The sequence below is a fragment of the Acyrthosiphon pisum genome, chromosome A2, assembly GCF_005508785.2.
Source record: "Acyrthosiphon pisum isolate AL4f chromosome A2, pea_aphid_22Mar2018_4r6ur, whole genome shotgun sequence".
NCBI lineage: Eukaryota > Metazoa > Arthropoda > Insecta > Hemiptera > Aphididae > Acyrthosiphon > Acyrthosiphon pisum.
The window spans coordinates 40208023-40222295 of NC_042495.1; the positions used below are offsets into that span (position 1 = coordinate 40208023).

The 14273-nt window shown below is 31.9% G+C and overlaps 1 protein-coding gene across 2 annotated transcripts in view; it reads right to left on the bottom strand.

The window, feature by feature from the left end:
- Positions 1–3458: 3458 nt before the first annotated feature.
- Positions 3459–14273, bottom strand: part of LOC100160786 (inhibitory POU protein) — a 47028-nt gene continuing 36213 nt past the window's right edge. For both annotated transcript variants that reach the window (XM_016805098.2, XM_001949968.5), the window contains 2 exons: positions 11934–12212; positions 3459–7400 (listed from right to left, as the gene is read on the bottom strand). In XM_016805098.2, coding sequence (XP_016660587.1) covers positions 6615–7400; positions 11934–12212 — 1065 coding nt within the window. In that variant the 3' untranslated portion in view covers positions 3459–6614. The remainder of the gene's footprint in view (positions 7401–11933; positions 12213–14273) is intronic.

Below are 14273 nucleotides of genomic sequence, written 5' to 3' on the forward strand. Positions count from 1 at the left end.
AGGGACACTCCCCAACTTAGTTTGGTTTATGATGTTATTCTTAATCTTCTTTTGAGATTTCGTTCTATGTTATCTCACATACAAATAATACAACGTTAGCTTAAAATTGCCTCTATGAAATGTCGATCTATTTTGCAGGGCTTGAAACCGTTTTCAAAACCGATTTCAGAAACCGTTATAAACCGTTTTAAAACCGAAACCGAAACCGTAATCAAAAACGAAACCAAAAAAAATTGGGTACCGGTATTAAAGTCAAAACCGAAATAGGAAAAAAATTGGAAACCGTTATTTTTTTTTAACTGACGTGTTTTTAAATACTTAAATTCCATTAATACGCATAATTATAATCATAATACAATTGAGATAATAATTAATTTTTTGATAAACATTTAATTATTCGCAAAATTATTAGTTGTTTATAAATAGTAATGACATAAATTAAAGTTACAAGCAAATACTATATATGACAATTGACAATACGGAACAAAGAATGATAATTATATAGACGACATAGCCCCCTGAAAATACTTTAGAAACCGGTGTACAAAACCGAAACCAAAACCGAAATTTCTTAATACCGGTATTGCTAAGTTGAAACCGAAACGTTTAGAAACCAGTATTCAAAATCGAAACCGAAACCGAAATTTCCTAATACCGGTATTGAAAAATTGAAACCGAAATCGAAAAAATTAAAAACCAGTATACAAAATCGAAACCGAAACCGAAATTATTTCAATCGGTTTCAAGCCCTGCTATTTTGTCAATCATATGTCGATGGTTAGATATTCTAGAGGCTACCTAATTCTAAATTGTGTCGCACTCAAACATCATTTGTATTTATGTACTCACAACTCACCTGAGTGCTATCACTTGTATCTATATAAAATTTACCCACCGATAATCAAATCACTGTGGGTTTTTACCTTTTTTATTAGACATACCTATAATATTATGTTTCTACTTTCTACAGCACTATATATTATATTCCATCTCATAATGCCCATGTTGTTTGTTTTTGCTGAAACCTTCATGGTTTTACCCTTTAAATTAATTTTTTCTTTTTTTAATTATTATACTTCTAAGTTCTAACACTATTTACTTTTATATATTTGTGCAGAGTAAATTGTTCATAGAATGAATCTATTATAAAGTTTAATAATATAAAAATAAGATTAGAGAATGTTTAGGTATACCTAATAAAAATCAATAAAATGTTTAATTTTTTGTCAATTTTTAATAATATATTGATGAATCTAGGTTTGAAAATAATTTTAAATTTAGCATAAAAATAAATTTGTAAATATATGTCTTTGAAATATGATACCGGTCGCGTGTATCTCGCATAATCGTCTTTAATAAAACCACTCAAGTAAGGTCGTGTATATACTTGTGTTATTTCGATTTATCTTAAAAGTGTGCCAAATGTAAGGCAGTCCAATGTTTTTCTTTGAGGGCCACTTTAAAACATTTTCCCATTACAATTCACCATAAAAATAAGTCCAGCAAAGTCTACAAAGTTGAGATTTAACATCTATATTTATGAATAGGTACAGTGTAATATAAACATAATATGATATAAAAATTTCAAAGAGTAATCGGCTCAAAGGTTAATAATGTACCTACTTTTGAACAAATGTTTAACGACTGACGATTTAGTACGAAAAAAAAAATTATAGGTAAATACTATTGAGTATTGACTTAAACAAATAAATGTTGTCAGTCAAATTAGAAAACCAGCTATAGAAATGTGAAATCACAGCTGAGTGCCTGATACTCTATAAATAACGCCATAAATAAATACTGTGAACTACTAAAATTAGTTATACCTAATTTATTATTCTAGGGAAGAAAGCCCGATTGAGATTTTCTATTTCAGAATACACTAAAACAGCTGTCTATCATTTGCCGGATGAAAAATAATTTCGTTTAATTAACCAACAATATAAATATCTTTCAGAAATATTAGTATTAGTTTCATAATAAGAATAAATAACAATGTGTTCTAATTTAAGATTCTGAGCGTAGCAAAAATTGTATTGATTTTACAATTATGTGTATTTTTTTTTGTGTGTCAGTCATCACCTTTTAGAACAGAAAAAGTGCTTAGATTTTCTTCAAAAGTATCTTTTCTGATAGGAAAATTAATTTAGTTGGTAGTTTGGGGAGTCAAAACTCAAAAGTAAAAATTTCCCAGTGGTTTTCAAAATCGCCGTGAAAATAAAAAAAAAAATTAAGGAAAAATGGTAATTTAAATTTTTTTGGTGTAACTCTAAAACAAATTACCGTATAGATACATGACATTTTATCTAAATGTTTATATTATCATTTTTTAGACACCATAACATTTTCAAAATATAAGTATTTTTTTGAGCTGTTTACGGACATTTTCAATTTTCAATTTTCAATTTTTTTAGTTTTTTTGTTATAAATATCAATAAAATTTTATTTGTTGGGTCATAAAGCTTGAAAATTTAGTACAAGGCTCCTGATAAATTGTTACTTTAGCAGTTGAAAAATATTAAAAATTCATAGGCACAATTTTTTTATTAAGCATTTAAAGTTCGAATTTTGACAAAATTTAAAAATTATTTTGTTGTTAAAAATTTATAAAACGTTCAAGTTTTATGGCTAAGGATTGAAAATTTAAATCAAGGTTAAATAAATCCATGCAAATATGTTCTAATATATAAATTACTTTATTTACAATAATATCATCAAATTTACTTAGTAATATCATAGGCTGTCTGACCGTTTTCGCTCAGAATTGTTTTTCTTATACAATGATATTACCTATATCATTGAATTCAAATTTAACACCATCCATTACAGTGACCCACTCGTAATATACTGTACAACAGAGTGACGCCCACTTACCTACCTTTTTTAGGTTGTGTATTATGATTTTTACCAATAGATGTCGGAAAATGTATCAACTTGTACTACTTATCTATTTAACGTTATTTTTTTTATTTGATCATCTATAGTCATAGTTTCCTCATTCATAAGGAAAAACTACGCAACGTAAGGTTATAACTTATAAACATTTATGCCAACGCGTTTTTGATAGTTAAAAGTTTATTTTATTGGAATTAAAAATATAAAAATAATTGTCAAGATTTGATACTTTTGCTATTTATTTGATTACTTAGTATTTACATCCGACTAATTAATAAAATCAACACCTTATATCTAACCTAACGAGTTAATGTCCTACAGGTGTCGTGATAATTTTAAAAATAAATAAATTTATTGTGGGGGCCATTTTAACGTATATTGCACTATTTTATCCATCTTAAAAAATAATAAATATTACCTGCATAAAGTATTGATTATTCTGAAAATATATTACTTATACTTACCTATATTTTGTAAAATCGACAAAAATTTCGTAATTGGTTTTAGTAAAACAGCTGTATAAATAATGAATAGGATGATGTATATCGATGAACAAAGCGGTATAAACATGGAATTATTTTACTTTATATTATATTTTATTTTTTCATCTACAACTAAAAGGATACAAGTCATCTTATTCTATTTTACAATATCTATTTTTACAAAACTACAACTGTACATATTGCCTAACATTAGAATAGTCTAAATAAAGAAAAAAAATACATCTCCGAGTCCGGATTAACAATTTTGGATTAAAATACGTTATTATCTATACAGAGGAGTTGTTGATTACAACATTGATATAATAACAAAAATATGTTGTTTTATTACGTTATAATATATAACACAATAATATTGTAAATGTCAAAATTTCACTAGTTAATAACATTTTCTGATAAAGTGTTAGGGTTCTCGGAGAAAGAAACTGCCGAGTCATGTTAGTGCTTGTTTTGACAAATGATTTCAACAGTTTTTCCATAGGGACGGGGAGAATAAGACCGTTACAAAAACGGGAAGTCTATTAATAAATTTAATTTTAATTGGACATCAATCTTTTAATGCAGCGAATGTAACAAGTAAAATAATATTTTCTGAAAGTTACAGATTTATTTTTAATATATTTTTTTGTTGTTTATATTTATACATAAATAAAAAAAAAACTAAAGAATATAGTTAAAATCAAAAAAAAAAAAAAAACGTATAGATGAAGTTATTAAAAATTATATTGCACATTTCCATTCTCTTATTAGTTTTTACACTGCAGAGAAGAACACAGTTTCGACGAAAATTACGAATTTCAATAATTTATTTACATAATATATTATATACCTAATATAGATGACTATATTGATCCAATGTATGTACAATTTTGATGCCCCGACAGCAGTATTTACAATAAAATGATTTTCATGTAAGCGCAATGAGACAATTATTTATTAATTAAACGTCATCTGTACATGAAATTTGTTAATAGCGTTGTGTGATTAAAATCAAATGAAAATATGTATACATCAAATGTATACAATATGATGTCTCCGCATAATGTTGATGTTTGTAATGTATCCATTTAGTAGGCAAGTACACGGGCAATATTTTTCGTAAGTTTGATTAAATAAACTCAAAAATTAATATTAACTATTAAAATAAATAATGTGCAACATTCGCATTGCGAAATTCGTTTAATTGATATCTTGTCATTTAAAAATAATTCAATAGGTAGGTACACTTAAAATATGGGAAATAAAATAACTCTTAACACTTAACAGCGCATTTAATAATATTATTGTTAGGGATTTGTATTTCATACAAATAGCTTTGAGTGCGATTAACTGTTTAAAAAAATAAAATAATTTCAATAATAAAAAAAAAACTATTACCATACATATCTAGTCAAAATAATAAAAAATATTTTCGTTGTAAAATTAAATTATACGGTGTGGCTAAATACCTTAGTATTAATATCTTTATACCTTTAAAGTTTAAATAAAATGATTTCCGTCTTATTAATAGGTAGATGTATAGGTATAATTTATTATAAGTCTTTGATGCCATATATTTTATATTGTTGTTATATTGTATTTTTTTTTTTAAATAAAAAATTTTCTTTTTAATTGAGATAATGTTAACGCGTTTTTGTCGGTTTGACAAAAACATTTCGTCCATTTTTTTTTCTTTGTTACTATAACGACTTGAGTTAGGAAAAGTAGAGAAACGCAATATTAAAGAGAACCTTAACTGTAGCGTTAAAAATGGTATTTTCAAGTTAACCGTGTATTTAAAATTTAAATGATAAAAATGTATTGTTAAAAATTTGTTGAAAACAAAAGTCTTAAAAAGCTTAATATGTATATGTAATAGATATTTTTTCTAAAAATTATTTATATCGGTTGTATTAACTCAATTTAATATATAGCCACTAAATGAGGAATTTGTAGAGCAGTTTTATAACGATATAACGGGTGATCATATTTTACGTACCTACCTACCTGTGACACAAAAAATTGTTAAATGGACATAATTTTAAATTAATTTTACTATATACTTTGAAAGCAATTTACATATCTTATGTTTTATCATTATTCTGTTAAATTATTCGAAAGTTTGCTAAAATATAGATTTTAAAATATAATTTATATTTTAGATATTAACTTCAAAAGTTATATAGATTTTCACAATACATTTTTATTTTATTCGCTTGAGAAATCTTCGCTCGGTGAAAATTTTCATTAAATTAATGTATAATAACTAACTTCAAAGTATCGAAGTTACTAGTGGAAATTTATTTCAACAATATTAATTTGTATTTATTTCATTTCTTTAGAAGTCAACTATTTGGCGCCAACTATTATGGAATAATATGGAATGTGTTTTAATAAACATTGTTTGGCGTATTTTATATATAAAATAACAAGGCAATTAAAATGTATCTACCTATAATACGAGTAAGCATTTATATATATATTGATTTGCTCTGCATGTTTATAACTGTTGTCACTGATCTAATTTAAACTATACAGTAATTTATTGTAAAAACTATAATTTACACTTATAAAGATATTCTACTGGAGAGGTACTCGTACATAAGTAGGAATGCGTTAAATATTTATTTTTTATAAAATAACGCTGGTTAGAAAATACCTGCGTGTGCATCCGAAACTGAGTCTTTGGCTTTAAATTTATCATAAATACGACATATCAATAACTACAAGTCGCATAATCACACTCGTATGGATTATTGTGTTTTTAGGAACATGTTATTATAATAAGTGGCACTTGATATCGTACACGAGAGGCTGATTAAATTTTTTACTTTAGATTTACTAATATATTAATGATATATTATAATAATATGAAGCTACCATGGACGTTTCGTAAAATAAAACGCACAAAATAGAGTGAAAAAAAAAAGATGAACCGAAATCGTCTGAAGCTTTCACAGATAGAGTGAGAGAAAGAAAGAATGAGAGAGAGAGAGAGAGAGAGAGAGAGAGAGAGAGAGAAACATTTGTTTGACAAGTTGGTCGTCCAATCCTATATTATATACAATATATACACAACTATGGTTTTATAAAGACGAAAAATAATTAATGTAATTATAATAATAATAATGCATATTATTGTTATATAGAAATGATTATTTCCGGTCAATGCAACTAAAATGAGCACGTGTCTTAGGAAGGGATTCAAGTGGTGACGGATGGCGGCGCGTGATCCCGTCATCAGTGTTGGGCTGCAAACTTCATACGCTTTTGCTTTTGCCTCTGATTGCAGAACCACACTCTGACCACGTTCTTTTTCAGGTCAAGCTTTTCCGCAATGGCCGCGATCTTCTCGCCCGAAGGCCGCGGTTGCACGGCGAAGTACGCTTCCAACGATCGTTTCTCGGGCGCTGCGATTGACGTTCGCTTTCGCTTCTTCTCGCCGGCCGGCAGCACGCTTGGCGCGTCCGGGTCGCGGCGCTTGTTCTTGGCTTGCGCCTCCGCCTCCTCCAGCCACGCCTGAAGGATAGGCTTGAGGGCGATCATGTTGTTGTGTGACAGCGTCAGCGACTCGAATCGACATATGGTGCTCTGGGACAGCGCGCCGACACCCGGCAGCTTTAGGTTGGCCAGCGCCTTGCCGACGTCCGCTTGCGTTACGCCCAGCTTGATCCGCCGCTGCTTAAACCGTTCGGCGAACGCCTCAAGCTCGCGGGGGTCCGTGTCGGTGTCGGGGTGCTGGAGCCCTGCACCGCCACCAGCGCCGATCATACCTGCAGCCGCGGCCGCTGCAGCAGCCGCCGCTGCTGCGTGATGATGATGGTGGTGATGGTGGTGATGCGGGTGGCCGTTCGGGCCGGCACCTGAGTGCGAGTGGTGGTGATGGTGGCCGCTCATCATGCCTGCACCGTAGACGCCGGGGTGGAGCGGACCGTGACCGGACCCGTCCGACATTGGCGTCAGCGTGGTCATGGTCGACGACGATATGGGCTCTAGGAGGTCAAGGCCTTCCATACCCGGGTGCATCTGAAAACGAATTGCAAAATGGTAAGAATAGTAATACGAATTGGTATGATTTACTTTCAGGGACATTTAAATATTTTAATTTCACGCCACGTGGTCAATGCGTGTGCAGCAGACTTTTTTGATTATAAGTTTTGTAACCGTACCAGTTTTGACGAGAAATATAATTATTAATACCAGAAAAGCTGGTGCAAAATTTTAATAGGTATATGAACTGATATGGATGCAGCACCATTATGTACTATTGTACTGTTATAGTAATTGTTGGAGTAAGATTTGTAGAGCGGTGTTAGTACATGTTAGTTTATTACCGAGTACGAATATCATACGGGAGAACATTCTCTTTTGACTCCCAGATTGAGCTAATTCAACCATGGTTGGGAACTATATATATTAATTATCCATAGTGAAACCACGAGATAGGAAGACTAAAAATACGATTGGAGGGAGAATATCAGATAATTGTCTCCCCATAACTCCCACTCATTAATAAATTAACATCATGCATCACATAAATATGTAAATACAAGTATATTATATAGCTCATTGTTACTTTTGTTTAAATTAAAATTATCAATTGTTAATACTATCCTTAGTACTTATGAAAATATATTTTTTTTTCAATTATCACGTTAATCTGCTAAAACTAATATGTAATTTGTCAAATATCTCTAGATATAGATAGCCTATGGCTACGAATGTCTTATGTTTAATTAAAATAAAAAAAATACATGTAATTACAGGGAAAAAATTAAAAATAAACGTGTTGAATGCAAAAGAACAGAGAGATCACTTGAAACTATGACCATGAATAACCTCGGTTTTGAACAGTCTGCAAGTACTTTCCATGAGCCATTCCTGATAACCAAAAGAAGAGATCAACGACGTAAGACTGGCCGTGTAGATAATCTGTAGACGCATTTTGTGGTCCAAAAAAATTAAGACCGGGAAAGCTGGACTATACTGCAATTCGTATCTGTATAATGTACCCACATATTATACTTCAATTAAACTGTATATAACAACCAATAATGATATTGTGATCACCATATTTTATAATGCTTCGAGAAACGACTCAGCACCTACTAAATCTGATAATAAAACCCAGTCGACACTCGACAATTAACTTTTCAGTATTATACATATTTTATACCTATATACGTATAAGTTATCATTACGCATTTAAAATGTCACGCACGATTGCACGAAGCGCATATCATATTTATATACACATAGGTACTATAGAAGTTTAGTTTTTTAGTCGACTACAGTGTAGGTACACTATTTAAAAGTAACACAACCCCCGATGCACGGTTATCATCATATTATTATGAAGGTATACGTGTATAATACTGAGATAAACGCATATAATAGTAATTATATTTAATGTACGTCTGCAGTGTATATAGAGCGCACACGGCGCCCGTAAAATCCGACGATAATGTATGCGGTGTTAAATTTATCGCGAACATTCGCGGTGTGTGTTGTTCGTGTTGTGCGTGAAACTAATTTTAATCAAGATTGAAACCCTCCGAGGCGGCCCGACGAGTTCAGCGCGAATATTATTATATAGGGGAGAGATTATCGTTTTGGCAATGATGGCGCCCCGCGACCGCTTTACGACGAGTTTGGATGCGTGGCTATGTGTGGGCAATATTATATACACTGCGTGGGTGCTTATCCGTATATACGGTCGGTGTACATGTATCGGAACCTACGGAATGCACGGCACAAAAAATAAAATAAAAACAACAAATACGTGATGAGATTGTCGAATAAATAAAACGAAAGGCGGCGGTATTATGTATATTATGGTACACACACAGACACACACACACACACGTACGCAAACACACATGCACATGATCGGTAAAAGTGTGGGAATTTGCATTTTATACGGCGCGTATGTGAACGTATGTGTGTGCGAAATAAAGAAAAAAAAATAACGGTGAGCGTACGTCGCGGGAATTCCACACGTCGAGCAGGGAATAGTGCATGTTGTCGGTGGTGGCGAGGGTTGTTCACCACGCGTGAATCCGACGGGGAGAAATTGTCACTGGCGAGTGTATATATGTGTGTGAAGGTAAACCTATATACAGTACACATCATAGGTATACATTATATACTATACCGTTACCACTGTGTGTATGGTATACTATTGTACTGTATATGTATAAAGTGTTACACATATATACGCTGCAGGATGTGGGGTCGCGTGTGTCACGCGTATATGCATATATATATATGTGTATATATAGATTAGAGTAGTCGTCGGGGTCGACAACGAGAGATATAGTTTGGCGGGACGGGTTACGGGGAGTACAGTGGTGAGGGGTCGAAAGGGATGAAACGGCAAACGCAATCGAATGAATAATTGATTTGGATTGTTATTATACACACACACACACACACACACACACACACACACACACACACACGCACATACGTTCTCTTTCTCAATACCGTTGTTGAGCATACACGCACACACACATACTTGGCCCTTGTCGTCACCGTTTACCCCTTTCGATTGGTTACGACGACGACGACTACGTGAGGAGTATATTATTATTATTATTATTATTATTTATACCCACACACATACACTCAAACAGTGCTCGTTTTTGTAATGAGGTAATCGGCCGCGTACACACAAACGCGACTGTTATGCGCACGCCGCACCCTCCCCCCATGCGACCGGTTAGTCACAGTAGTGCAGTCCCCGCGCGACGTATATTTCATCATTAACTCGGGCTCTCGTCTCCCCCTGGCGTAGTCTCTACCCTTCATCTCTTGTGGCACACGCACGCGTAAACACCTATATATACGAGAATTGCAGCTTCTGATGCTATAGTGAGATGGATAAATAGATATAGATAGATAGCGAGCGTATGAGAGAGATAGTGATAGAGAGAAAGAAAGAGAAAGAGAGACAGACAGATAGATAGACAGAGTGGGAGAGAGAGAAGGAGAGAGAGAGAGAGAGAGAGAGAGGTTTGCGTGAGGAGTATTCCGCTGGGAACGCGAGTCCGTGTGTTTTTTGGAGGGCGGTGGCGGAAGTATACGAGCAAAAGTTAATGGATCGACAACTTTGACGAAGTGCTTCGGAGGAAAAATATTTTCGAGCGATGAGGGACGAGCCACGACGACAACGCCGATTGTGTTATAATATTCACTGGTATATTTGCCTCCTGCGCGAAAATGTATACGTTTTATTGATACCTATACTCTTTTGAACGTTCTTTTAGATAATATACCAAAAACCTATAGTATTATACAGACGTAGATTTAGGTACTAGCCTGTTAACTTTCATGTCGGACTGCAAGAGGAATAGGAAATTAAATGAGTCCGGTGCTCTAAAAGTTTGATCGATTAAAAGATTAAGTGGCATTCAATAAATACATAAACTATGTTTATAAACTGTACATGAGCTGTGCAATGTATGTTCAAGCCTTTAGTTACAATTTGTAATAATATGTAAAATATATAGACGTATAGTAGGTATGTTATCACTTATCTATAAACAATTCAGAGTTGAAATAATTTTGCGAAACAAAAGATTTTCAGTTGAAGTAATTTAAAACATACTTCTGCCTTCAAATTACTTTAAGCAGCTAGTTAAAGTTAAAATAATATATTCTTTTATAGAACTCTCGAAGTGTGTATAAAAAGATATGGGAGCCCATAAATAATTTATGTGCCATTAAAATCAGATGAGTTATAGCAATAAAATGGCGTAATAATATGGATAGTTATAGTCTTATAGGGTATATTAAGAGAAAAAAATAACATAAAAACAATTCATCTAAACTATTAAAAAATACTTAAATATATAACGATGTATATTATAATACGTGTTAAATATCAACATAATTTATTATATAATACGCAGAATAAGTGTAAAAATAGCCAATAAACAATTTGTAAGCTCAAATAAAATACTCTTTAAACATACAATATAATATTAAATCATTAATTAATTAACATAGATGTAGCGTGTGTTATAGAAGAAAAATAAAACGTTACGATTGGTTTCACTCAATCAGTGTGGATAATCAATTAGGTATGGATCGTATGCGTTATAGGCATGTGTTTGTGTGAGTATAAATATAAATGTAATACTATAGTTGGTCAAAAGAAATAATAAAGCTATTAATCAATTTTATTTTTTTGATATTATTAAATTCTTAACGTGAGTCAGTATAAATTACATCAATTTAAAAATTTAAGGATATTGAGCCAGTAGTATATTAAATTAAAAACATTATATATAAGGTTTACAGAAGGAAACCAATAAATCATAAATGTCTTATAGTATAATATTATGATAATAAATTACATTACTATATTATGGAAGAGATACATTTTTGACACGCTTATAAAATAGCAATTATATACACTTCGCAGTAGGCCCAGTGAAAATATTTAATATATTTTAGTAGCCTCGATAACTTGTTTAATAATACATGTTCAAGTTTATGTTGTTCAAAGTGGGCATTTCTTTAGCTTAGTTTCAACTAGTTTATAAATGTATTTACCTGGTGACCTCTATGATTTGATTGGCTACCTGAATGTCCACCCGACATTCCATGATGGTGGTGGTATGACGACATAACGTCGTGCTTGAGCTGAGAGAGCGGTCCAGGCGATCCAGTGGATCCAGGCCCCAAAGATCCATTGCCTTGGCCTCCACCGTTGCCATTACCAGATCCCGGGGATTGATGATTGTGATGATGGTGGTGCTTTCCCATGTCCACAGCAGCAAGCACTTCAGCTCTACTGAGCAGACCGTCATTGAGACCACCAAATAAGTCACCCTGAGGAAAAAAAAAAATTTAAAAAATTAACTTTGCGTGTTACAATGGTTATTTTTGTTTAATTTTAAGGAATTCAATTCGCTTTCAATGAATAGAGAGAATGATTTAGCAATGTTTTCTTTGACATACAAAATGCGAAGAAGACAGTCAACAACTTGCCATACTTGAATATTAATGAAGAATCTTTATCCTTAGTCTTAAGCGGTTACGTTTTCTCACTATATGCGTGGAATAAATGCTGAACTGTGTGCAAAAGCTTTTCGTCAAGAGAAAAATCATAGTGGACTTATGACGCCCAAGATAAGAAGTATGACGTTTACTGAAGACGTCAACGAGTATATAGAGTTTACTTACTGGGGTTTTTTTTCGGGGTGTGCGACAAGTGCGCTGGACTTTAGAGACGAGTCGTAAATTATTTATGAGGTATCCCATTACTCTCGTTCTTTTATATGGTCATTGAAAAAATGAAAAAGTATTATAAAAAATAACATGAACTACTATGAAGGATAGATGGATTTTAATTATAATAATGTATACAAAAGCCTGAAAAATATATGTGTCAAAAAGATAATACATAGGTAAATAATAATAATCTGGACAGGGTAAAAAGACAAGTACCTATATACCCACTGGACACTCTTTCGTTTCACTCACTCCAACATAGAAAAGTGATAATATCTTATTATGCATTTTGAAGGTTATTTGAGAAATTATTTTGATCAAAGTAGTTTATTAAATTATGTTTATAGATCGTATCTATACTATCTTAAAATTTATATTCTCTTAAAAATAACATACTAGTATATTGAATAGATTTTCTAAATGCTGATCGTCACAGTTTGTGATTGAGTTATAACGAAAAAGTTTAAATTGGTTTTCATAAAAATTGGCTTGGCATATATAAATAGCAGTAACGCCTTTTTTTCAATTTACCAATGATATTTTCACATACTTAAAAAATTATATAGAAAATAAAAAATACTTATGTAGATTTGTAGTTCTGTAAAGGACCTTGCCTATCTAAAAATTTATTTTCTGAAGAGTTTCCATAAAACATGGTCATGCAACAGATGAATGAGTATAATATAATGAGTATTTATCTTGAAATGTACAAATGTAACGTCTATTGTTTGATAATTATCATACATTTGACATAATTACACTAGGGATAATTCGTAATATTTAGTTCAAATATTTTTCATATTCGAAAGTGGTTCACTATTAACATATTAACATATACTAGCTGTTATATAACTTATCTTAACTTTTTCATTATCCGGAAAAAAAATTCTGATTGTTCAACTTATTTTGGGTGTAATATACTGTGGAAGTAATATCTTTTCAAGTGTAAATTATATTATATTTTAATGTATAGCCATCTCGACCGGCGTTATCGCCAAGCTGTTTCGGATCCAAATCGTAACACAGATTTCTATTTTGCTTTTATAGTATAGATTACAGTGGTGGTCAGACGGGTGGGGGATGAGGAGATAAATCCCCCCCATGATTTTTTTTTCAATATTTATAACAATTTATAATTAAGTATATTCTATAATGCATCAAATTTTGTTCTATTTTTTTTCTAAAAACAAATTATCAAATATTGTAAATTTCGACAGAATATCAGAATATGTTTATACGTGTTTATATGACATGACTATATTATTATCTAGGAACTAGGATATTATTATTATTATTAATATTTAGTTGTTTACACAAAATATAATATGGGAATTATCCCCCTCGATCATCGAGAATTCTCAATAACAACTATAGCTCTACACTTTCCCAGAACATTGGCTCATACGGGCGATAGTGCGATCATTAGGTATATTTTACAATATTACCATGGTTTAAATATACAAGGTTATTGCGCATAGCCAATATTGTTATCAAACAAAAATAAAATAGCAGCGTAAGGGTATGGTCCATATCATAGCATATAATATCATTGTATAGCCAGTATACGTCGTCCCCTTACGCTGCCATTTTAATTCCTTAACGTGATAAAATGATATAGTGGGGGGGTACTATTGAAACAACCTTTGTATATTAGCCATG